At 42.4% G+C, this 27268-nt stretch overlaps 1 protein-coding gene across 1 annotated transcript in view; it reads left to right on the top strand.

Annotated features, from left to right (window-relative positions):
* LMBR1 (limb development membrane protein 1) overlaps nt 1–27268 on the top strand; it is a 161793-nt gene that overhangs the window by 90801 nt on the left and 43724 nt on the right. Inside the window, exons 6-10 of the mRNA XM_040434191.1 lie at nt 7270–7396; nt 9416–9484; nt 10704–10768; nt 15444–15517; nt 25480–25485. Coding sequence (XP_040290125.1) covers nt 7270–7396; nt 9416–9484; nt 10704–10768; nt 15444–15517; nt 25480–25485 — 341 coding nt within the window. The remainder of the gene's footprint in view (nt 1–7269; nt 7397–9415; nt 9485–10703; nt 10769–15443; nt 15518–25479; nt 25486–27268) is intronic.

The raw sequence follows: 27268 nt of genomic DNA, 5'->3' as shown, positions 1-27268 counted from the left end.
TAAAGTCCAATTTTTTTTTTGGTTTGCATAAAAAAATACCCAATTTACCAAAAATTTGGAAAAATTTCAAAGTTTCAGTTTCTCTACTTCTGTAATACATAGTAATACCCCCCAAAATTGTGATGACTTTACATTCCCCATATGTCTACTTCATGTTTGAATTATTTTGGGAATGATATTTTATTTTTTGGGGATGTTACAAGGCTTAGAAGTTTAGAAGCAAATCTTGAAATTTTTCAGAAATTTACAAAAACCCAATTTTTAGGGACCAGTTCAGGTCTGAAGTCACTTTGCGAGGCTTACATAATAGAAACCACCCAAAAATGACCCCATTCTAGAAACTACACCCCTCAAGGTATTTAAAACTGATTTTACAAACGTCGTTAACCCTTTAGGTGTTGCACAAGAGTTAGTGGCAAATGGGGATGAAATTTGAGAATTTCATTTCTTTGCCTAATTTTCCATTTTAACCCATTTTTTCCACTAACAAAGCAAGGGTTAACAGACAAACAAGACTGTACCTTTATTGCCCTGACTCTGCCGTTTACGAAAACACCCCATATGTGGCCGTCAACTATTGTACGGCCACACAGCGGGGCGTAGAGTGAAATGTGCGCCGTTTGGTTTTTGGAAGGCAGATTTTGCTGGACTGGTTTTTTGACACCATGTCCCATTTGAAGCCCCCCTGATGCACCTCTAGAGTAGAAACTCCATAAAAGTGACCCCCATATAACAAACTACACCCCTCAAGGTATTCAAAACTGATTTTACAAACTTTGTTAACCCTTTAGGTGTTGCACAAGATTTAATTGAAATTAGAGATACAATTTCAAAATTTCACTTTTTTGGCAAATTTTCCATTTTAATATTTTTTTTTCCAGTTACAAAGCAAGGGTTAACAGCCAAACAAAACTCTATTTATGGCCCTGATTCTGTAGTTTACAGAAACACCCCATATGTGGTCGTAAACTGCTGTACGGGCACACGGCAGGGCGCAGAAGGAAAGGAATGCCATACGGTTTTTGGAAGGCAGGTTTTACTGGACTGGTTTTTTTGACACCATGTCCCATTTGAAGCCCCCCTGATGCACCCCTAGAGTAGAAACTCCAAAAAAGTGACCCCATTTTAGAAACTACGGGATAGGATGGCAGTTTTGTTGGTACTAGTTTAGGGTACATATGATTTTTGGTTGCTCTATATTACACTTTTTGTGTGGCAATGTAACAAGAAATAGCTTTTTTGGCACAGTTTTTTTTTTTTTTTGTTATTTACAACATTCATCTGACAGGTTAGATCATGTGGTGATTTTATAGAGCAGGTTGTCACGGACACGGCGATACCTAATATGTATACAATTTTTTTTATTTATGTAAGTTTTACACAATGATTTCATTTTTAAAACAAAAAAAAGGTTTTAGTGTCTCCATAATCTAAGAGCCATAGTTTTTTCTGTTTTTGGGCGATTATCTTAAGTAGGGTCTCATTTTTTGCGGGATGAGATGATGGTTTGATTGGCACTATTTTGGGGTGCATATGATTTTTTGATTGCTTGCTATTACACTTTTTGTGACGTAAGATGACAAAAAATGGCTTTTTTTTTACACCGTTTTTTATTTTTTTTACGGTGGTCACCTGAGGGGTTCGGTCATGTGATATTTTTATAGAGCCGGTCGATACGGACGCGGCGATACCTAATATGTATACCTTTTTTTTTATTTATGTAAGTTTTACACAATGATTTCATTTTTGAAACAAAAAAAAATCATGTTTTAGTGTTTCCATAGTCTAAGAGCCATAGTTTTTTCAGTTTTTGGGCGATTATCTTGGGTAGGGTATGATTTTTGCGGGATGAGATGACGGTTTGATTGTTACAATTTTGGCGTACATGCGACTTTTTTGATCACTTTTATTACCTTTTTTGGGAAGTAAGGTGGGCAAAATTTCCATTTCATCATAGTTTTTTTTATTTTTATTTTCATGGCGTTCACCGTTCAGGTAAAGTAACATGACCGTTTTATAGATCAGGTCGTTACGGACGCGGCTATACCAAACATGTGTAGGGAATTTTATTTTTTTCATTTTTAATCAGTGATAAATGTGTTTTTTGATTTTTACTTTTTTTTCACTTTTTTTTTTTAACCCAGACCGACTTGGTTCTTGAAGATCCAGTGGGTCTGATGTCTGTATAATACAGTACAGTACAATATATAGTGTACTGTACTGTATTTTACTTACACTTTGTCTGAACAGATCTATGCCTTTTAGCACAGATCTGTTCAGCACCATGGACAGCAGGATGCCTGAGACGGCGTCCTGTTGCCATGGGGACCTTCCCCGTCTGCTCAGTAGTGGCCAGAACTGCGCAGACGGGGAAGGGTAAGGAGGGGGGCTGTCTGGGGGCTCTCTCCCTCTCCATCGGGGGGCTGCAAAGGCACAGCAGCCCCCCGATGGGAGAGGGAGGGAGCTCCCTGAGCTGTTAACCTTTTCCATACAGTGGTCCGTACGGACCGCGGTATGGAAAGGGTTAAACAGCTGCCATCGCATCACAGATGTCAGCCTTTTTTTTACCAGGGTGTCAGCAATGTGCTGACACCCTGGTATACCCACTGTACACCAACGAATTTTCAAGGGGAGGCGGGCGGGGGATTGCGATCCCGCCTGCCACACCGCCCGCAACACCCCCCCTGCACCTCCCACCGGGATAAAATCATTCAGGGGTGAGGGGGGGGGGTGAAACATATGTATTTTAGGAATACTAAAGTTTATGATCCCCGCGGATCAGAAACTGCAGAAAGTGCAACAAACCGCAGGTCTGAATTGACCTGCGGTTTGTTGCGATCGCCGACATGGGGGGTCACGGGACCCCCCCGCGCATTTAGCCGAGGTGCCTGCTCAATGATTTGAGCAGGCACCTTGTTCCGATCACAGCCGGCCGACCATATACCAACATCATTAACATTTAAATTTTTTCACCAACTGTGTGAGGGCTTGTTTTTTGTGGAATGGACTGTAGTTTTTCTGGGTACCATTTTGGAGTACATATGACTTTTTAAAGGTTTTTTTTTTTGCCATTTTTTTTATTTTGTCAGTGCTTTTTATTTTTATGCAGTTCCTCATGCGTTATGTATGATAACTTTGTTTTATGGGCTGATAGTGTTATGGCGATACTAAATTCATATGTTGTTTTTTCATGCTTTATTACTTTTGCAGCATAAAGTCACTTATTTTTTAAGTTCTATTTTGCATCGCCATATACTAACATCCATAACATTTTTATTTTTCAGCAAACATAGCTTTCTGAGGGCTTGTTTTTTTGCAGAACGGGCTGTAGTTTCTATTGGTACCACTTTGGGGTACATATGACATTTTGATCGCTTTTTATTTTTTGGGGAGGTAAGATGACAAAAACAGCAATTCCATCATTGTTTTTTAATTTTTATGGCGTTCACTACGCGGAAGAAGTATCCTTTCATGGATCAGGTTGTTACAGACGCAGCTATACCAATTCATGTGTAGTTTATTTTATTTTTTCATTTTTTTAAATTAATTATAAATGAGCAGATATGAACCAGTGGGGCTGATGGCTGTACTATACAATGCAATACTCATATTGCAGAGTATAGCACTGCCAGTTTTACACTGACATTTATCCTGATGAGGACCTTGCTTACAGCAGGGCCTGTCAGGGAGGCTTGGTTCCATGGCAAGCCTGGATGCCTTTGTAAAGGTCCCAATGGGGGAGAGAGAGGGAGCTCGCTACCTCTATTAACCCTATGGATGCTGCGGTGGCTACTCACTGCGGCATCTAAGGAGTTAAACGACAGGGATGGGTGTCAGCTCTGATCTCTGCCGTTGCAGTAGTGTGTCAGCTGTATATTATTGCTGATGGCAGCGGCTCCGTTCCAGAACCGCTGCCATCAAGTTCTTAATGTGGGGGGCACAGGAGCACTGAGAGGGCTGCAGGGGTCACAGATGGCAGATGGGGGGCACAGGATGGCACAGTGGGGAGGCAGAGCATTACCTTATTGCAGGCTCTGATCTCCACGGACTGGATCTGTGGAGATCAGAGCCTGCAAACAGCATACACGCCATGATTGGTTAGTCTATACAGACTAACCAATCAGAGCGATCACTGACTAAGGACCTCTCTGATTTGTCCTTTGCTAGCAGCTCCCATGTCTCCTCTGTTGGGGAGAATGGAGAGTCCGGGGCTGTGACACTTTATAGTGTAAGAGATCGGGCGTAACTGTATGCCCAATTGCAGAAACTATCTTGCATTGTGGACGTACAGTTACGCCCATATGCAGGAAGGGGTTAAACTATGCATCCATCTTGAAATAACTTTAGACATGTTAGCAAATGTAAAATCTGGCTACAATGATGTTTTTATAATCTGTGTTTCTTTCTGTTGCTGCTGTTCTACACTGTAAAATAGAAGAAAATGAACTCACTGGAGACCATCAACAAGTTGCTGCCCACGGATCTAAGGAGACCTGCAGAAATAAATAACAAAAATAAAATAACCAGTTTACCATATTGCTTTTTGAAGCAGCAACAGCTTGACTGATGAGTGTGTTCAGGTAGCAAGAGATTACTGCACAGAGCAAATATAAACTAAAATATAAGTCAAAACAGCAAAAAAACATAATAAACCTGAAGGCTATGGACGCCTTTGGGGCAGTTTGTATTATTGCAGTTTAATCATCTCAATTGCTCTTTATTAAAAATGTTCAAGAGTTTTCACCTACAGCTTTGATTTTCAGTACATCTGCGGACTGTCACCTCTCCCTTCTCAGTGAATTTGTTGGAGATCTGCCCTGATTACTTGACCTATAGCCCTTATCTGTACTTTCCTAACAACACTCATTATAGCTAAATTTCTATCCATTTGATAAGAATATGGCTTAAAGGGCATCTGTCAGCAGAGTTGCACCTATGACCCTGCCTGACCTGTTACATGTGCACTTGGCAGCTGAAGACATCTGTGTTGGTCCCATGTTCATATGTGTCCGCATTGCTGAGAAAAATGATGTTTTAATGTATGCAAATTAGCCTCTAGGAGCAACGGGGGCGTTGCCATTACACCTAGAGGCTCTGCTCTCTCTGCAACTTCCACGCCCTCTGCCCTTTGACAGGACCAGGCAGTGAAAACATCATAATTACCGTAGGCTTGAGCGAACCGACCTTCGGATCATAGATCTGAAGTCGATTCGTTCAAAAACGATGATGTTATAGCTGTTTCTGTACAGCATTAAAATGTATTGGCTCTATGGAGCCAGACTTCGTCACGCGAGACTTTGGTGAATTACTATTTAAAATTGGAATCCAAAGTAGGCTTTGGTACCGAGGTACCAGCCAGTACCAAAGCCCACTTCGGATTCCTATTTTAAATTGATTTTAAATACGCAGATATGGATACAGTAGTAATTCACCAAAGTCTCGCGTGACGAAGTTTGGCTCCACGGAAGCACGGAAACAGCATTAACATCAAATTTTGTGCGAATCGACTTTGGATCTGTGATCTGAAGGTCAATTTGCTGAAGCCTAATCATAATGCCCGGCTCTGTCAATCAAAGTGCAGAGGGAGCGGCGGTTGCAGAGACAGCTGAGCCTCTAGGTGTAATGGTAACGCCCCCGTTGCTCCTAGAGGCTCATTTGCATATAATAAAACATAATTTTTCTCAGCAATGTGGGCACATATGAACATGGGACTAACACAGGCGCCTTCAGCTGCCAAGTGCAAATACAACAGGTCAGCCAGTTTCATGGTACAAATCTGCTGACAGATGCCCTTTAGATCAGTGTTATGAGCTGTCAGGAGTTCAGAAATAACAGATTCAGATTCTCTGAGAAGGGGGAAGCAAAAGTCTGCAGATGCAGTGACCGGGAAAACTGAAGAGGGAAAACTGTTGGAAAAAAAAAAAGATAATGAATAGACTACAGAATTTTTTTTAAAAAGTCCCCAAAAGTGTCCATAGCTTTTAAGCCTTCTTGTCATGCTAAAAGGAACATTGCCGCCTGTGCCCTTGGCTGGTGGGCCGTCAGACCCTTGGTTTAATCTAGGGTTGTTTTAATTACTGCACAAGTTTTTTTTAGTTTTTTTTTGCGAAAGAAACTAAACTCGCAGATGATAGATGAGTCGACCCTTCAGCTGAGTTAATCACGACCTCGCTATCTACATATCCAGATAAAAAATAAGAGGGACTTGCAGTGTTGTTTTTGTCCACATGAGGGCCCTGCAGTCTTCAAAGACTGACGCCCAAGCCCACTTACTTATAGCGGCATCTAAAAGGGATTACCTCACCATACCTGTGCAGCGCCCAATCCCTGGCAGGATGCCACATCTTGGCAGTTGGCCAGTGTCTTCCATTCGCTTGATTGGAATCACAGATACAATTTGCTAATCCACCTTCTCAGCCTTGAGAATAAGAAATACAATCCATCTTTAAAAAATGGCTTTTCACAACGATGACGTTATTTTTTTATATTTTTTTTAGAATATTGGAGTCCGTAGAGTCTTGTATCTTATTTTCATATTGCTCATCTAAAAGGCTAATGAAACCGGGGAAGCCACATCTGATACATAGGTTTTCTAAAAAACACGCAATCCATTTTTATTCACCTGACTTTAGTACAATATTTCTGTGTCACCAGCGATAAGTGATGTGTTTATTGACTTTGGGAACGGAGGCTGTGCATAGTGAGCGTCTCTCTATGAACAGCATTTATTGTGCATGTATTTTTACGCCCGCTTGCTCATACAGTCAACTCTTTATGGGCAAGCGGGGGCTCGGCTGTATCGGGGAGCACGTATTTGTCTGGGTTTTGTTTCTTGCTTCTTCTGTTTTTATTTTTTATTATAGGCTCTACAGAAATTCATCAAACCTATTTAAAGGGGTCGTCTCACTTCAGCAAATGGCATTTATTGTGTACAGAAAGTTCATACAAGGCTCTTACTAATGTATTGCGATTGTCCATATTGCCTCCTTTCCTGGCTTGATTCATTGCATGTTTCCAGGGATTACGACCACTGCTGCAGCACAGACAGGAGGTGGCCAGGACGGGAGCTGCTGCGCACGCTTGCCTGTGTGTACTTTACATGTTCCCGGCCACCAGAAAGGTCGGCACTTTCTTCTATAGTGTGCAAGCACGACCACCACTGATGGATTGCAGGGTGGTCGTAACCCCTGGAAACAAGAAGTGTATAATGTGATGGAAAATACCACTATCACTTAGTGTTTTTTTTTTTTTTCCTTCACCCTCCCCAAGGGAATCAAAGCCCGGATACTGGAGACAGTAGTCATGCTCATTCTCTTGGCCTTGCTTATTTTTGGCATCGTATGGGTGGCATCTGCCCTGATTGATAATAGCCCTGCAAGCATGGAGTCATTGTACGGTAAGTTTCTTCTTCCTACATACCTGTCAAGGAAATACAGTATATCAAGCAGCACCTGTCAGGTATTGGAACTTGTCTGCATCTTTTCTTAGAACTTTTCTTCTGCCATTTCTCTTACACCTCCTAGGAAGAGTGCGAATAAATTGACAATTGGGTTTACCTTTCCTCTTGTCAATGGGACATACCCTATAGGACGGGGGGCGGGGGGGGGGGGGATGGTAATATCCAGTGATCAGATGTTTGATAGATTTCCAGGAAGTATAACGGAGGAATGTTATCAGGCACAGACAGAAGTATCCAGAACTGTCCATGAGCATTGTTTCAGATGTCTCTTTTACATTGTGTATACACTGCTGCATTGAACAGTGAGGTAAAATTACTTTAATTTAGGACCTGTCCCCGCTCCTGACATGTGTGTTTTTTTTAAAGCTTGTTATTAGAACCTTGTACCTTTCCGTTCCCTTTTATTCCTCTTAGAAATGTCAGAATAAATTGCCAGCTTGTTGTTACCATTTTGGGGTGTGACCCTACACAGTCCAGTCAGGGGTACCAGTTACCATGCTATCTAGGGACATGCCTGTGGCAGGGGGGAATGGTAGTACCCAGTTGTCAATTTATTGATGTTTGTGCATGCTCAAGAGAAGTAACAGAGGGGGGCACAATGCAGAGACGTGAGTAACGATGCTGCAGAGTTGTATTGTATTGTTTTATGGGGAATACAAGCATTTACTAACCTAGAAATGTAAGGAGTTTAGCGGGAACCTGCTATCATATATACAGCCCCTAAACCGTCACTTTATATCGGAGGGTAAGGCCCCTTTGCAGACGAGCGTATTCGGATTAGGTCCGGATGCGTTGCGAATGCATTCAGTGAAAAATGCGCGATTTCGCAGGCAAAGTCATTCCGCTTTGTCTGCGATTGCGTTCAGTTTTTATCGCGCGGGTGCAATGCGTTTTGACGTGTTTTTCACGCGCGTGATAAAAAACCTGAATGTATACAAACAACATCTCTTAGCAACCATCCATGAAAAACGCATTGCATCCGCACTCGCATTCACTTCTATGGGGCCAGTGTTGCGTGAAAACCGCAGAATATAGAACATGCTGCGATTTTCACGCAACGCACAAGTGATGCGTGAAAACCAACGCACATGTACACAGCCCCATTGAAATTAATTGGGTCCGGATTCCGTGCGGGCGCAATGCGTTCACATCACGCATTGCACCTGCGCGGAATACTCGCTCGTGTGAAAGGGGCCGAATAGGATTCTAAAGAAAGAAGTAGCAAGTTACCAGCTCTCCAGACACTAAAAACACACTGGATCACAAGGATATAAAAAATTCAGTTTACCAGTTCAAGACCATTCCTGACCGGGTGCATTTTTCTTTCTTTTTTTTTTTTTAGCACATGCATTTTTGAAAGCCATAACTTTTTTCTTTTCGGTTATGTAACAAATTTTTGTGCCGTTTTCACGGATACATGGGACTTTTATTTTTTAATATTTTTATTTTAGTATTTTTGGGTTTTTTATTCCCAGGAAAGTTTCATGAAAAAGAGAAAAATATCATGGTTTTCACACAACACACAACAAAAAGAATCTTTTTTTAATAAATTTTTTTAAACTTATGTCCCCTTTCCATAACGATTGTTTTAATATATAGGATATATAGGTCTTGGTCACTGGGGGCAGGGCTAGAAGCTGCAGTGTGGTGTATGATGGAGTTATTTATTTTTTATTTTTTTATTTTGTCTTTCTTTATTTTACATTTTCTGGCCCTCATAAGGTTATGCAGGACTTCTGGGGGAGGGGGGGGGGGGGGCATTTAACCTTCATTTTGTTTTTTAATGCCGATTTCATCTGTAACTGTGGCTAACATATTAGCCACCGGTACAGGGGGAATACAGGAACTAGAGAGGCTCCAGCAGTTTATTATGTTATGATAATATGGGAATCATTGGGACATATTGGATTTGTGAAATGCTTTTTCTTTTAATTTTTTTATTTTAATTTCTATTAGATCTTTGGGAATTTTATCTCCCCTACTTATATTCCTGTATTTCACTCATGGGATGCCTCCTTCTACTCTGTAAGTAATTCTATTCTTGTGAACATTTGCAACTTTTAACAGTATTGGCCCGTATTTACTAGTGTCATTGTGCCTAGAATTTGTCTTAAAGGGGTTATCCAATCCTAAAAAAAGCCCCCCCCCCCTCCCATGCCGTTATCCGGGTCCCCGCTCCCTGAGCTGCTCCTGGTCCCTGCACCGCCGCTGCTGCTTCTCCCCGTGCACTGATGAAAACATCCGTTGTCTGGGGGGGTGCAGCCAATGGCAGACGAGGATGAGCCTCCCTAGCATCGCAGGTGACGCCACGGAGGCTCGTCCCTGTCACTGCCTGCCATTGGCTGCTCCCCCACCCCCCCTGACACCGGATGTTTTCATCTGGGCACGTGGAGAAGCCGCAGCGGCGGTGCGGGGACCCGGGTAAGTATATTCAGTGTGGGGGGCACGGCATATGGGGTGCTTTTTTTAGGATTGGATAACCCCTTTAAAGCGACCCTCGACTTAAAAAAAAAAAAAAAAAAAGAATACACACTAAGTAGGAATGAGCAGAACACTTACCTGATGAACTTAGAACTTATTTTCAGCTGTGGATCCGTCAATTCCCAGGCTGCTCTACTGTCATCCAAGATGGCCGCACGGCTTATCAGACTGCCTGATGCACACTGTGGTAGCCCAAGACTCTTGCTTGTCCAGCTCTGCTCTTGGATTGGCCAGTAGTGCTTATGGGAGGTGAGAAGTGCTCGCCGGTCTGAGGGCATCAAGAAGTGACTGCGACTACCGATGCACAGTATGTATGCATCAGGCAATCTGAGAAGCGCCATGCCCATCTTGGATAAGAGAAGAGCAGCCCAGGAATTGGCGAATATGCAGCTGAATAGACGAAAGGTGTGCACCAGGTAAGTGTTCTGTTACCCAGTTAATGTGAATTATTTTATTTTTTCTTTATGGTCGCTTAAAATGCGCCAGAATTTGGCACATTTTAGTTTAAGGCCTATGCATGAATAAAATAAAAAACCACCACACCTAGCTTTCCAAAGGGATGTGCCTTAGTGGTAATCTAGCCAGTTGCCAATCTGTATAATCCAGCCAGTCGGTTGGTATAATGTTAGAAAAAAGTGTCTAGCTATATACTACATTTATTATCCAACTTCAATCACTAAGAAAGATTTGGCGGATCTTTAGAATCTCTGTATACATTTTAATTACGCTGTCTATATACTAATATTAATATATCTCCTTACAGTGTGTACTCCTGTTGGCCTTTCTCGGATGTTTGCAGTAATCGGTCAACTTTTGGTGAAACCGACAGTAAGTTACAGAGTGTTTTTCTTTATAAGACACACCTGACCATAAGACGCACCCAGGTTTTAGAGGAGAAAAATAACCTCAGATCGAACCCCTAATATTTATCAGACCCCCCAAACTTCATCAGACCTCAAATCAGACTCTCAATCTTCATCAGATCTTAGATCAGACCCCCAATCTTCATCAAATCTCAGATCAGACCCCTAGTTTTCATCAGACCTCAGATCAGACAAAAATAAATCAAGTCACCTCTCCTGTTCCGGATGGCACCACTCGGGAGATCCTTGCGTGTTCTTCCTGCAGCTCTGCATTGTAACCTGACCTTGCAGAACGCCAGATCATAGTGTGCGGCTATGCATACTATGTCCTAACGCTGTATGCTTTCAGAGCACAGCGCGGCACCCGGAGAAGACAACCAGGAAGTAGTGAGTACAGCCAGCACCCCAGTCCTACTGTACTAAGGAGCGCTTCCATAATGGACATCTGAGGTCTTCTCAAGTCGCTCGGTGGTCCCACATTGGTGGCTCAGTACAAAAGTAGTAAAATTTGGATGGAAGCCCATGCCTGTCATTAATTATTCAAAATTATCACAAAAAGTAATGGAAGCAATGGCAAGTCTTTAGGGTTTACAGGAGCAGACAGGTGCTTATCCTAACCTCTGAAATTACTCTGAACCTCTAAAACATGGAATTCAGTATCTGGTAAAACGATGCTCAGTGAAAACGCCATATCAAGATCACAGACGTTCCTTTTTGCCAGGAAAAGTTTTCAATAGCCAATAATTTCAGAATAAATGATCATCCATGTACTACATGGATGGCCCATGTCTCCAATAGTAAGATCCTCCACTTGTTAGCGGCCTTACCAAAGCGGGGACATCCATATGCCCTAATCGAACTTGTGGGCAGAAGTTCTTTTTCTAGGACAGCCCCTATAACAATTGGGCATAGCTATGTAGTCTGTCAGGGTCTAGGCAGGCTGTCCAAATGCTATTTCTCTGCTATTAATATAACCTGTAATTATCATTGATGTGTGTTCATTGCTGCCTGCTGCAGAACATCTTCTGTTGAGCACAAGTTCTGGTGACACTTTTTGAAAGCGTTCAGTAATTTGGGGTCTTTTCAAGCTCTGCGCGCTTTATTCCTTTTGAGTTAATTACTGTCGTGGAGGCTAAAACGCTGAGAGTGACAGGCTCAATTTGTTGACAAAAGGAATATTTTTTTCTAAGTTGCCCTAAAAAGTTCTTGTTTGTCCTATTTCAACACTCTGAAGTCAAGTAAGAGCGCACCGTTCTTCTAATTCACTCCTCACTCTGAGGCTTCCCTTGTTCTGGTGGACAGCCACTGAATTCCTCTGACATTCCTCCTGCGCTCTTTATTCCCTTCTTGCATCAATCCCAAGCCCTTAGTCCCATGAACCCATGACCTCCATCCACAACTTTACTTTTATTTGTCACAGTCATTCCTTTCCTGAACTGCTAAAGACATTTCTCCTTATTTTGCGAAATCTCCAGACACCTTTCTTGACTTCAGCAGTGGCAGAAATCTCTTTTTATACCTGCACGGCTTTTGATTTATACAGTTGTATGGATTTCTAACACTTGTTGGCCGCTTTCTGTCTACTTTTTATTTATGTTCTTAATTTATATCAACTTTTTGCAGCATAAATAACAATTTTCTTTGTATTTTTATTTATCATTTATAATCTAGTATTTTTGTCTCCTATGTTGTAATACATACCTTTATATGTTAATCATTGTTACCGTATTTTTCGCCCCATAAGATGCATTTTCCCCCCCCAAAAGTGGGGGCGAATACTAATGAAGCGCTTCCATTATGGAAGCGCTCATCAGTACTGGAGGACCAGGAAGCGGTGAAGGCTCTGTACTCACTGCTTCCTGGTCCTCGGCTGTGCAGGGCTGCGCACAGTGTGAGGGCGCACTGGGACCTCACACTGTGTGTGCCAGTTCACAGCACAGCCGACAGCAGGAGGAAGAGGATTGCAATGTAGGTGAGGAGCGGCGGCGTCCAGGAGCAGGAGAGGTAAGTGGGTTTTTTATTTTATAAGACATGAGGCACTATAGGGCTGCTGGGGGATGTAATCTGAGGCACTGGGGGGGGGGGGTGTAATATGAGGCACTATAGGGCTGCTGGGGGGTAATATGAGGCACTATGCGCACTATTAGGCTTCTGGGGGGTAATATGAGGCAATATGGGGCTGCTGGGGGATGATTTGGGGCAATATGGGGCTGCTGGGGGATGATTTGAGGCAATGGGCGCTAAAATCAAAGGCAATGGGGGCTGATATGAGGCATGGGGCTCTTATCTGAGGTCTGATTGGGGGTCAATCACATTGGGGTCTGAGCTGAGGTCTGATTGGGGGTCTGAGCTGAGGTCTTGTTGGGGTCTTATTAACATTGGGGGTCTGATTGGGGCTGTTAGCTGAGGTCTGATTTACATTGGGGGTCTGATTAGTGGTCTGACCTGATGTCTAATTAAAAATATTTTTTTATTATTGTCCTCCTCTAAAACCTAGGTGAGTCTTATGGGCTGGCGCATCTTATAGGGCAAAAAATATGGTATATACATTTTCCACTCGCTTATTTTACATTATGGCAAATAGTAAATTGTGGTTTCCATCTTAAAGGGGTTGTTTTATTAACTGATGACCTATCCTGAGGATATGCCATCACTAGTTGATCAGCGGGAGTCCGACACTCTGCACCACAACAGCTGTTTGGCATTAGCTCTAGGGCTGGAAGCAGACAGCTCTGTCTACTCCGATTGAAGTCCCATTGACCCCTGCCGAACAGCTAGTGATTGCCTATCCTGAGAGTAGGCCATCACTTCTTAAAAGGGTTTTCCAAGACTTTAATATAACGGAACGTGAGCGGACCGGGTCAATACCTAGAGAGCTACGCAGTACTAAGGAATGAGCAGAGAATAGTCAGGAAAAGCCGAGGTCAAATACCAGGAGAGATGCGCAGTACAGTAGGAGCAGGCAGAGAATTGTCGGGGAACACAGGATCAGGTAAGTATGCAGGAACAAAACAATCACCAGATACCTAAAATTAACAGGCAACCTGTGGCCAGCAGGCTGCCTGTATTTATAGTGGGGAGTGAGGGTCATGTGACGTGGCCAGCATCACATGACCGACAGACAGACAAATCGAGCACCGAGTGATCAGCTCGGCGCTCAAGGCAGACCTAGGAGCAGGGAGCCTCCCAGCTAGCAAAGCCTCCCTGGGAACGAGGCCAAACACAGATCCTCGCTCCCGAAGCTAAGCAGCAGGTCTGCGGCTGATGGGAGACTAAGTGCGCCTTTGGCGCCCCGTGACAACGGCTAGATTGGACTTTGCGTAAAAAACATCTTAAAAAACTTCTGAAAATACATTCTTTGGACAGATGAAACCAAGATCAACCTCTACCAGAATGATGGAAAGAAAAAAGTATGGTGAAGGCATGGTCCAGCTCATGATCTAAAGCATACCCCATCATCTGTAAAACACGGCGGAGGCAGTGTGATGGCTTGGGCATGCATGGCCGCCAGTGGCACCGGGTCCCTAGTGTTTATTGATGATGTGACACAGGACAGAAGCAGCCGGATGAATTCTGGGGTTTTCGGAGACACACTGTGCGCTCAAATCCAGCCAAACTGATTGGTCGGCGTTTCATAATACAGATGGACAATGACCCAAAACATAAAGCCAAAGCGACCCAGGAGTTTAATAAAGCAAAGAAGTGGAATATTCTTGAATGACCAAGTCAGTCACCGGATCTGAACCCAATAGAGCATTTCACTTGTTAAAGACTAAACCTCAGATAGAAAGGCCACAAACAGACAGCAACTGAAAACCGCGGCAGTCAAGGCCCGGCCGAGCATTAAAGAGGAGGAAACACAGCGTCCGGTGATGTCCATGAGGTCAAGACTTCAGGCAGTCGTTGCCAACAAAGGGTTTTCAACCAAGTATTAGAAATTAACATTTTATTTATAATTATTTAATTTGTCCAATTACTTTTGAGCCCCTGAAATGCAGGGATTGAGTTTAAAAAATGCTTTAGTTCCTCTCATTTTTATGCAATTATTTTGTTCAACCCACTGAATTAAAGCTGAAAGTCTGAACTTCATCTGCATCTGAAATGTTTTGTTCAAAATCCATTGTGGTAATGTACAGAACAGAAATTAGAAAAACGTTGTCCATGTCCAAATATATATGGACTTAACTGTAGGTGTGGGTCCCACCTCTGGGACCTGCTCTTATCTCCAAAACGCTGCCCCCAAAGTGAAGGCGAGTGCACTGCACATGCGCAGCGTGGTCTCTTTGTGACCTATATGAACTGTTAGAAGACAACCCAGAAAGTCAGGCACCTTCATCAAATTAAGGTGCATTGGCAACATGGCTCCTGTGACATATCATGTTTCACAGAACATTGTATGTGGAGATAAACGAAATAGAAGTGAAAACAACAAGCTAGCGATCTTACCTCTCATTTCTGCGACAGCAGTATGCCACCCATACCATAGCTGTACTGCCAGCGATGTGTCAGGTGTCGCCTTGTTACTGTAAACTAAGAAGCTATTGATTTTTACAAAGGATAAGGTAATTCAGGCTTCATTTCCTGAACATTACTTCCAGTGATGGTCACCTCTTAATAATGGTTTTACTTGCTTGTTTCAGATCCTTGAAGACCTTGATGAGCAGATGTACATCATAAGTCTACAGGAAGAGGCTCTACAGCGAAAGCTGAATGGTATTTCTCTACGTAACTTACCCTTTTACTACTTTATATGGGTCGTATGGTTTGTTTAAATTACAACTAATAAGAATAACATACATACACACACGCTGACAAAAAAATAACGTGAAAAATGATTACTGGTGTTGTAGAAAAGAGCTTCCCCCACTGCCCTATAAAAAGGCTCTCAGAGGCTACTTTTGGGTGGTGTAACTCAAAGACATTTTGCCCAGTTGACAGACTTTGAGAGGGGATTTATCATTGGACTAAGAGAAGCAGGGTGGTCATTTCAATGAATTTCCCGCCGTCTGACTAGCTGTTAGGTAGTGTTGGGAACAGTGGTTACGTGAGGGCATGCACACACGATGAACAGGCTCTGGATTTCCCAAAGAGACCACCAGCAGAGAGGATCATTTGATCTGCCAACAAGCATGAACAGCATCCACAGTTTCATTACCGAACATAGAGACACAGGTAGCACCTTCATTACACACCAGGCAGGTGTTTTGATCAGTGGGGGTTCGTGTGATGAGAATTGAGCCGATCACTAAAGCAAAGGGGAGTAGCGCTTAGTAGAACACTGTACCCCTTCTGCTCGGCTGTCCTTGGAGAGTGGGCAGGGCAGTTTATGAACAGGGTGGTGTACATAGTTACAGAGCGGCTCAGTAGTTATGACTTTTGATTTGCAGCATAGGGGATTCTGACTTCGAATTTGACCAGAGGACAACATCTTCATAGGTTTGCTTGGGTTTTCATTTGGGAACTCTGACTTCCTCCCAAACTCAGCAGGTGGATAGGTTAGATTGGCTTTGTATGAAATGGCCCATGTGTAAATGTGTTTGAAGACAGGGGCTGATGTGAGTGGTACAGTAATAGTATCTACAGTGCTACGGAATCTGTAGGAGTTATATAAAATATATACATGGTCAAGTCTTATTATTATGACCACATCCTACTTTCAATGTCAGCAGCGGGTAGCTCATGAAGGAAGTCACGTGTGGTAAGCTGGCTTGGTGTGTGATAGGCTGTCTGCACACATATCCATCATTGCTGTCATGGGTAAAAGGGGCGATTTATCAGTGCTGCCCAAAGGGATGATTTTTGGCTTTCGGGCCAAGGGTGGCAGTATTTCTGAAACTGGGCAGTTTCTGAACTGTTCACATGCTACTGTGGTGAAAGTGTATGGAGAGTGGACAAGTGATACCACTGCATAAGTGACGTGGAAACTGCAGAGCGCCATGTGCCATTGATGTGAGATGTGAACGTCAGCTATGAAGGTGCACGAGGGCGGATCGAGATGCTACAGTGGAGCAGCTCAGCACCAAAATGAACCAGGGGACTACCAGATGTGTCTAAAACAACAGTTGTTCTGCCAACCCTACTGTGTATGGGGTCCGAAGCAAACAGATGGTCACTGCACCTCTGCCCACGAAGTTGCATCGGCAGAAAAGGCTTCAATTTTCACAGCAGTAGAGTTCAATCAGAATTGGACCTCCGCTGATTGACAAAGGGTTGTCTTCTCTGATGAGTCACATTTTCTACTTTATTGAATGGATGGACGTTAGTGCGTCAGGCCAGAAACATCAGAGAGCAAATACCCTGCAACCATTGCTGGAAGAACACGAGATGATGGTGGCAGCGTTATAGTCTGCGGAATGTTTTCATATGATTCTCTGGGCCCACTCATCCGTGTGGAAGGCACTCTCAACAGATTTGGGTATGGATCCATTCTTGCAGATCAGGTACACCCATACATGCTAAATGTCTTCACTGGGGCAGATGAGATCTTTCAGCAAGACAATATGACATGTCACATGGCTAGAAATGTCCGACATTGGTTGGAAGAGCATGACCCCCTAATTCCCCAGATTTGAACCCAATTGAGCATCTGTGGGACCACCTCGATCGTCGTGTTCACTCTTTAGATCCTCCCCAAAGCAACCTCCAGCATCTGTGGGATGCACTGCAGTCAGCATGGCGCCAGATACCTTTGACAACCTACCAGGACCTTATTGAGTCACTCCCAGCCGCCTAGCTGCTGTCCGTGCTGCACACAGTGGTTAATGTGGATATTATCTGGTGGTCATAATAATGTGACTCGACTGTGTACTATACCCACCTCTCTGAGGTTCGGCTGAGCACTTCTGCCCCTTTGTTTCAGTAATTGGTGTGGATCTCAGCACCTGGACCCCCAGCCATCAAAGCATATCACTTGTCACTATAAAATGGTCAAAGTGATATGAAATTACAGGTACCGTACAGGCTTTACAATCTTGGAAAACCCAATAAAAAATATTTCAGTTCATGGTCCTGTCTGCCGAGCAGTCGCCAGAATTGTTTGCGCGCTCGCAACCACTATCTGCTGTTGTAGTGTATGTTGCTAGGGTGTCTAGGCACAAATTTCACATATTTTGGCTCCGTTTGTGAAGTTGAAAATCCTACATTTAAGAATTGACAAATTTTGATTGATACAAATTTTTTTTTTTTTTTTTTTACTGATTTTGGAAACGCATTAGTAGTGCATCTTCACAATGTAATCAGATTGTGCCCCCTCAATGCACCATTATCTGGTAACAGAATAAACGGCTGGTTATACAGTATAGCACAAAATAATAAGATCACTAAATGTTTACAAATATTACTTTACACAAAGTTTGTATTGTGTAATATTTTACAAGCGGAAGCCCTGATTTATCATCCCTTCATTCCTTCACCCCTTCAGAATTCTGGCTCCAAAAAGTAGCAAAATAGGGCTTTTTGCACTTTTTACACCACCGACTCCAGTTTTGTAATGTGGGTGTGGTTAGCGATCTTAATCATTTATGTTAAGCTATGTTAATCAGATTTATCATTGAGACTTGAATCTCACTCCAATAGGAATGTAAAATAGGAAAACTGGAGGAGTTTTTCTAGAGAAGTGTTAGGTTTAAAGGGAACCTGTCATCAACTTTATGCTGATCTCACTGAGGGCAGCATAAAATAATGACAGAAATGCTGATCTCAGCGGTGTGTCACTCATGAGCTAAAAGTAAGTGGTTGCTGAGAACCAGCATCATAATCATTGCAGCCCAGGCCTGGAAAAGAGTCAAATCTACCTGAGAAGAGTCCTGGTTATTCCTAATCTCCTGTTCTCTCACCATCTGCTGATGATTGGCAGTTCTCTCCTAGAGAGAAAGCGAGAAAACTAGGTAAAAGACTGTCAGCCATCAGCAGGTGGACGGGGACAGCAGGAATTCATGAATAACCAGGACTCTTCTCAGGTGGCCGTGACTCTTTTCCAGGCCCAGTCTGCAATGATTGTGATGTAGGTTCTCGGCAACCACTTACTTTTAACTTTTAAATGACAGACCGCTGAAATCAACTCCCCTGTCTCTACTTTATACTGCCGTTAGTATGGGCAGCATAAAGTTGATGACAGGTTCCCTTTAAGGCTGAGACAGATTTATCAAACAACATGTGACCCTTGATCAATGTGTCATAAAGTAAGCCAATGCAGACTCATGCAAAACTGACTTCAAATATTCCCCTCATGATAAATTCCCCTCAGAGTATCCCTTTAGTATGTCTTATTATGGCTCTTATGCTGAGGTCACCCCTAGCCTTCACAGGAACAATCCATTAGTGAATAAACTGCCCCTGTCACCTTCATAATACAGGCAGCAATGTACGGATTAAACCATTCTTGAAAATGTGAATAAAGCCAAGGTGAATGACTATATTTCATCAGTATGTCTTCCTTGAATGAAAGCACTTCCCCCAGCATGGCAGAGGCAACAATTATAATTTGTAATAGAAATGAATATTCAGATTTTCATGCACATATTTCGACTTCACAGCTGCTTAATATCCTACTATTATCCAGGACTTAAAGGGGTTGTGTCATGATTGATGTAAAAAATGAAAACCAGGTATGGCAGCTGAAGGCCTCTGTGTTGGTCCCATGTTCATATGTGCCCGCATTGCTGAGAAAAATAATGTTTTAATATACACAAATGAGACTCTAGGAGCAACAGGGGCGTTGCTGTTAGGGTCCATTCTCATGACGGTACACTGTCTGTTGCGGATCGCCGACAGTGGTTCCACGATATACAGGAATCGGCCATGTGAATCCCTTATCGCGGATGTGGACCCATTGACTTGAATGGGTCCTCAATTCTCAAGATAAGATGCGGACCGGAGGCACGAACCGGAAGCCCACGGAAGCGCTTCCGTGAGCTTTTTGGTCCATGCCTTCGAAATGCAAAAGAAAGGACATGTGCAGATGGTGCAGCAGTTGCAGAGAGAGCAGAGCCTCTAGGTGTAATGGCGACACCCTGTTGCTCCTAGAGGATCGTTTGCATATGTTAAAACCTGATTTAGCTCAGCAATGCAGGGACACATAAACATGGGACCAACACAGATGCCTTCAGCTTCCAAGCGCACATGTAACAGGTCAGCCATTTTCATAGGTAAAAAACGGCTTGCGAATCCGCCTTTAAAAAAAACACGTGTAATCCGTAACGCGTGCAGGTAGCATTAATATTGAAGGGCTTCAACCGTGTTTGTCTAAAACCTCATTTAGGTAATATCTTTAGAAGCCAATGCATTGGGTAAAAAAAAAAATCCTTCGTTACGTTTCAGTATGTGAATATGTGAAAAGGAAGTCAGAAGTGGAATTTGTGGTCAATGACTATAGCTAATTATGACTTACATCATCCTACTAATTAATGAGAAGCTAAAACATCAATTACATCAGCACACAGGCAAGATTTAGTACTTCTTCAATAGAGGATTGCTCAGCAAAAACGAATCCGACACTGAGGCGTGCCGAGACTGTGAAACCGGACAGCATAAAGAGGAAGAAACCAGACTTGCTGCTCCGATGAAATGGTGTGCACAAATGTGGATTATCATATGAATGATCAGATTTGCCACTTCTACTTTCTACTTCAGTTCACCTGTTTCCCAGTGATGAAAGCTCTTCCGAATGGAGCACCATTAGTTCCCTTGACTTTAACCTTATGTACTAAATATTTTCAGTTGGTGAAAGGACAAGTGACTTAGATAATATCAGAAGAGAGGTGGTTGTCATCACACACTTGTTTTCATTTCCTGCAGCCATTGACAATGGATTGTCTCCTGAGTGAACAATGCCTGGTGCAACAGGGAATAATATGCCTGCAAAATGTTATCCTAAGTTGTTTCAAGGTCATCGAGGTATTAGAGGTCAAGAACCAAGTAAAGCAATAGTTGTAAATTCTTCTTGGGTTCGTATGTTGTGCTGTAGAACTCGGTGGAGGACGTTGCCTATCCATGAATTGTGAAGAATGTAATGTAAATGTATCTGATGGATTAGTAAAACCACAGAAATGTAAATATTTACAATATATATCTGTATGATGGAACCTCGTAGGGGTCTGTTCAGACTTGGGTTGTTAACCACAGGCAGTGTTTTCGTCAGGCTCTACGGCATTTTTCTAGCGCAGTCTACAGTGCAGTTCTTTCTGTCAAAAATACCAACTTCTCGACTGACTGAAGAAGACATCCCCAGTCTATGTGCTCTCTTAGGACAAATGGGCATTATACAAGGGGTCCTGGGCCTATAAACCAGCACAGAGAGCCGCTGCAGGGACTATGAAATGCAGTGGACCTCCACCAGCAGAATTGGCTGTTTCAGCGGCTTGCTTCCAGATGATACGGGTTGTCGGCGATGAGAGAACAAGTCAGTGGTGCTCATTAGTGACTAGTTTGATGCATCGGACAGTTATAATTGAAAAGCATGATGCTTAGGAGAACAGAGCCCGGCTCTGAAATGTATATTATAATATTAATAGGACATTTTCTGATTTGACTCCTATTTTCGTGATTTACTGATCCTGTAGTAGAACGTTGTTAACTGGTGAAAGGTTGAATGACATCATTTGTAGAGAGAGGCTTTATTTGTAATTTTTCAATACTGAACTATTGTGTTATTATAGTTCTAATTTGTGGTACTTCTACTTATTGTAAAGGGAACATTCACATATACTGCACAGAACTGTAATACAGCACCCCTGTATTTTCATGGGGCCATACTATACCCTTGTATGAAATCACAGGAATTATTCCAACAGAAAAACTTACGACACCATGGTGTGGGGCCGCAGGGTCGCTGTGCTTCCATATATATCCTTGATGCTCACAGTTCTTTTGATTGCGTGAGGCCTAAATGTGAGAAGCCTGCAGATCTGGCAAAAGTTAAAGGGGTTGTCTAATTTGGACAATCCTAACTTGCTAGAAGAATCCTTTAACAATAAGCTGGGACCTCTGTTTCTGTGCAGTGCCACCTCAGGAAAAATGAAATAGTACGTAGTGCTCATTCACATCAATGGGTTGTCTGTGTAAGCTGGGTGAGATTGTCACAGTGGGGAGCAGACAAGCCCTACCTACTTGCAAGACTTGTTCTAAACGGCCCACAACTGGACGACAGTCCCTACTTGACGGAGTGCTGGCGTCTATGCAGGGAGCAAAGAAAGGATCAAAATAACATACATGGTGACAGACAGACTCAAGGAAAAATACACCAGTGGACTAAACTGTAACAAATGGACCAGGTCCAAATCCAGAGAGAGACAATCGTAGTCCAAATCAGAAGACAAGCGCAATATGATACCAAAGCCGGGTCAATACCAAGAAGTCACATCAGGGTCCAAATCGTCAGGCAGATGCAGAGTGAGATATATAGGCAAGAAACCAGCAGTAACTAGGATAATGCTGGACTTGCTGGCGTTCCCTATGATTGGCGGGCGCTCCTGCATTTGAAGCCTAGTTACCATAGAGATAAGACGCGACAACTGGCATCCCAGGTATTACACAGGTCCTCCAGAGATGCTCTTGATAAATGTTCCACTCGGGCGAAAGATTGAGGATCCTGAATTAATTAAACATACATATAATAAGTTGAGGACCTTCAAATTTTCCCTGCAGGTGGCCAGAGGGTTACTGAATATAATGTTATAAGAACTCCACATCTACTGTCTGATAGGCAAGAAAATGTTAATCTGATGTTGTCACTACAAAGCTGTACGTTCTGAGTGGCTGTACATTAGTACTTTGTTCTGAATTCACTGAAGGATTACTGTCTGCCTCTCTAGTCAGCAAAGCCTAAAGTGTCTTTATCAGTGGACGTATTAATCAAAGGAACATGCTGATTTTACTCTGGCACTTGCATGCTAATGCGAAGATGAAGACATTTACCTCGTCGTTTTTACTTTCCATTTTACTTGTGATTTTATGCGTACTGAAGGAAGACCAAGTATACTCATTGCTAAATGTCATCCACCAAAGCAGAGGATTGCATGTTTGATTGTTATTTGTACAATGTTAGATGACTTTATACACTTTTGTATCAGTGGACAGTGAATTTTCTCACACCTGTATTCTCATAACTCAGCTTTATCAGAAGCTTTAAGTAGTGCAGCCTCAGGCTTTGGACTTGTAATTTCTCAATTAATTATTAGCGTAGAGGATCTTAGCAGGTTTTCCAGCTTCATTGTACTTTATTTTATAAATTTAATTTGGTAGATCTTTTTTAATAAGGACCAGGGACTAGGACAGGTCTTTTAAAAAGTGTACCTACACCTTCAGATGACTTTTCAGGATAAGCTGCCCTGAGCTGGTGGGTGGAGATTAGCTGCAATGTTGTTTTCTATACATAGGATATGGAGAAAACATGAGATTCAAGATTCTGCTCCCCAGCTAAGAATCACTTAGAAGCAGCACATATGGCATTATAGTGAAATACTGAGCAGTATAGAAGTAAGTAAAGCACTTGGGTGAGAGAGCACATACAATTAGCTGCTGCAGCCTCTGTGTCTGCCTGTGTCTCTCTCGCTGCAGCTCACTCCTCCTCGCCTTCTCTGTAGACTTCTATTTGCAGCTGTAATTTGAGCGTTAGTGAGCATTCTCTCAGAGAGAATGTTAGTTCAGGAAAGTGGGAGCTGATAAGCAGAGAGAGAGGCATTTTTGTCTGAAAATATACATTACAAAGTTAATTATTTTCAAATTTACTATTGATGGAAAGTTGTGTGAAAAGTTATTGACCATTTAAATATGTCCTCCACCAACCCATGAACAGTCTTTATATAAAACAGATAGATGGAGAGCCAACTTAAAGGGCAACTGTTAAATTGCACATTTCTTATTTTCTTTTCCGCTAAGGTCCAAAATCTATGATTGATGATGAGATCTAGGATTCAGTTGTGTTATCCTTTTTATCCTCTGTCCTTTACACTTGCATTCTTGCCAGTAAATCAGGGATTCTGGTATGTTTGCCGACAAGACTATAGCACTATTCTTGATAAAAAAAGAACTTTTCTGCAAACCGATGGAGCCAAATAGGACTCCTCCGGGATTCATCAGTATCTGACAATAGGTCTCACAACTTCATTTTTAAAGGGCAGCCATGATAATAGTATGAACAGAGCCTTGTACTGTATCGTTTCCACTACAAATCTCTTGCTTCTCCCATGCCAACACTTTTATGGCCTCCCGCTGGTCTCATCTGGCTATAGTGATAATGTGTCAACACAGGACCACTGCAATCAGTCGCTGACCGCAGCGGTGACCTCAATGGTATTGCCACAACACTGCTACAGCCAATGATTGGATGCAGTGGTCATGCGTCCCGTAGACACATCCGCACTGGAGCAGGGTGAGCCGAGACTGGTAGGGGACCCGCAAAACGACAGCATAGGAACGGTAGTGGATAGGCAAGGTAAAAAATGTAATGGGGCTGGACAGCTCACATAATCCCTGTGTGATGGGATGGAGTTGGCCTATGGGGAATTGGATGCACAAGGAAATTGCAGAATAAATGCCATATAATATGCAGTTCTCAAGTTATGAGTATTTCTTAGCAAGGATATTCTGTTTGTGCAAGATTGTGTGAATTAAGAATTCATTTAGGTAATATTTTATAGGGCAGGACTAATATAATATAATATAATATAATATAATATATATATATATATATATATATATATATATATACACATTACAGACCAAAAGTTTGGACACACCTTCTCATTCAAAGAGTTTTCTTTATTTTCATGACTATGAAAATTGTAGATTCACACTGAAGGCATCAAAACTATGAATTAACACATGTGAAATTATATACATAACAAACAAGTGTGAAACAACTGAAAATATGTCATATTCTAGGTTCTTCAAAGTAGCCACCTTTTGCTTTGATTACTGCTTTGCACACTCTTGGCATTCTCTTGATGAGCTTCAAGAGGTAGTCCCCTGAAATGGTTTTCACTTCACAGGTGTGCCCTGTCAGGTTTAATAAGTAGGATTTCTTGCCTTATAAATGGGGTTGGGACCATCAGTTGCGTTGAGGAGAAGTCAGGTGGATACACAGCTGATAGTCCTACTGAATAGACTGTTAGAATTTGTATTATGGCAAGAAAAAAGCAGCTAAGTAAAGAAAAATGAGTGGCCATCATTACTTTAAGAAATGTAGGTCAGTCAGTCAGCCGAAAAATTGGGAATACCTTGAAAGTAAGGGCTATTTGACCATGAAGGAGAGTGATGGGGTGCTGCGCCAGATGACCTGGCCTCCACAGTCACCGGACCTGAACCCAATCGAGATGGTTTGGGGTGAGCTGGACCGCAGAGCGAAGGCAAAAGGGCCAACAAGTGCTAAGCATCTCTGGGAACTCCTTCAAGACTGTTGGAAGACCATTTCAGGTGACTACCTCTTGAAGCTCATCAAGAGAATGCCAAGAGTGTGCAAAGCAGTAATCCAAGCAAAAGGTGGCTACTTTGAAGAACCTAGAATATTACATATTTTCAGTTGTTTCACACTTGTTTGTTATGTATATAAAAATAAAGAAAACTCTTTGAATAAGAAGGTGTGTCCAAACTTTTGGTCTGTACTGTATATATATATGTGTATAAAATCTGATTTAAACATCCGTTGGGTCTTTTGTTCTATGGGATAAGTCCTCATGTAGGAAACCCAAGTAAGTAATCCGTAAGCTCTTGCTAACCTCACGTGTGTAGCAAGTGACCTGGGATGGACAAAGTGAAGGTGAACATGTAATTCTGCAGCCTAGGAGTATAGCATTACAATTAACTCTGTGTTCAGAAAATGATTATAACGCAATGCTGTAAAACATCAGGAATGTCAGCGCTTATCTTGTACACAAACAAATCCCTGACACTTTGCCTTTTGATTAACCCCAGTGAATTCCTTAATATCTAATTACACCCAAATTATACATAGGAAGTTTCAGCTCTATAGCAAAATGTATAATTATGTGCCATCTTGCTCCGCACCCAAAGGTTGGCTTTCAGCTAGCTAGCACAATCAAGAGTCTTGATTTGTCTATGCAACTCCCCCAAAATCAAGATTGGAGAAGGTAACTTTCCAACATCTTAAATTTCACATCTAGCATCGTTTTTTTTTTTTTTTTTTTTTATTGAGAAGAATAAAGCAAAGGAAGATTTTTTATTTTTTTTTGTCTGTATATTAAATTAGAAAAAAAATGCCTGCAGCTATTGGTTTTCCAAAATCCGCAGAGACGGGCGTGGCAGGATCAAAAATCTGGATTTGATCAAAGTTATTGAGTTAGACGGTATCTTTGCAAAGTTAACAAAGATGAAAGGTGCTGTTTTTATTGCATGCTAGTAACAGTGTAATTTCAAACTAATTGGTGTAGCGATGCCAATCACCCGAAGGGAATGCAAATAGATACTCTTACTGTTTCCTTTGAGGTACGAAACCCCAATGTTGGGGCTGGAAGAAAAACAGAATAATACAGTTAAATTGACCTTAAATGAGCTGCTTTGTGGTTTGTGTGGAGAATTAGAACTAGTCCATGCAAGCCGTGTCTACCGATTTGATCTATTGACTAGACTATTCTGACACAAGATAATGGGCACTTCTCTGAGATATTCTGGTGCCTTGATTAATGCCAATTCTGACTTAAAAAGCGTTTCCAGGATCAGGATATTGATGGTCTATCCTCAGGATAGCACGGTGGCTCCGTGGTTTAGCACTGGTTCGAATCCGACCAGGGATAACATCTGCATGGAGTTTGTAGGTCTCTCCGTGTTTGCGTGGGTTTCCTCCCACACTCCAAAAATATACAAATATGCAAATTGGCTTCTACGAAATTGACCCCAGGGTGAGTTGTGTGTTGGAAACGAATGCCTACATGGCAGTCTCTGACTTCCCATGGAGTCACCCCAGCAATACAGTGCTCCATGTGTATTGAGTCTCTGTGAGAAAAACACATTAGAAATGTTTGTCATACCTCATGGTGGTCCCACTCTTGGCACCTCCTTAATGGGGCTGCAAGTGCTACATTGTTTACATGGAGCCATCTACAGCATGCCGTCTACTCAGTGGTGCAAGGTATCGCAGTTTTTTTCTCTTGGCTATGCAATGGCAATGCCTCCAGTCCTCCTAGAGTCTCGCTTACATTTGAACATGGGGCCAACACAGAGGCCTTCAGCTGCCAACACAGAGGCCTTCAGCTGCCAACACAGAGGCCTTCAGCTGCCAAGTTTCAGACAGTTTCATAGGTACAAATCTGACAGATTCCCTTTAATGCTTCAGATGGGATGGGATTCTAGAGTCCAGATTCAAGATGTGTATTTTGGCCTGACGAGGGGTTTATTGACCCAGACTCACTGCATCATTGGGTCATTAAACCCACTGTCAGTCTAGGACAAGTTTTCAGAGTAAAGACTCCAGAATCTGGACGTGTTTAGCAGCCTAACCACTTCACATCCC

This window comes from Bufo bufo, chromosome 5, assembly GCF_905171765.1.
Source record: "Bufo bufo chromosome 5, aBufBuf1.1, whole genome shotgun sequence".
NCBI lineage: Eukaryota > Metazoa > Chordata > Amphibia > Anura > Bufonidae > Bufo > Bufo bufo.
Note: the sequence above shows the minus strand (reverse complement) of the source record. Positions and strands in the feature narration are given on the sequence as shown.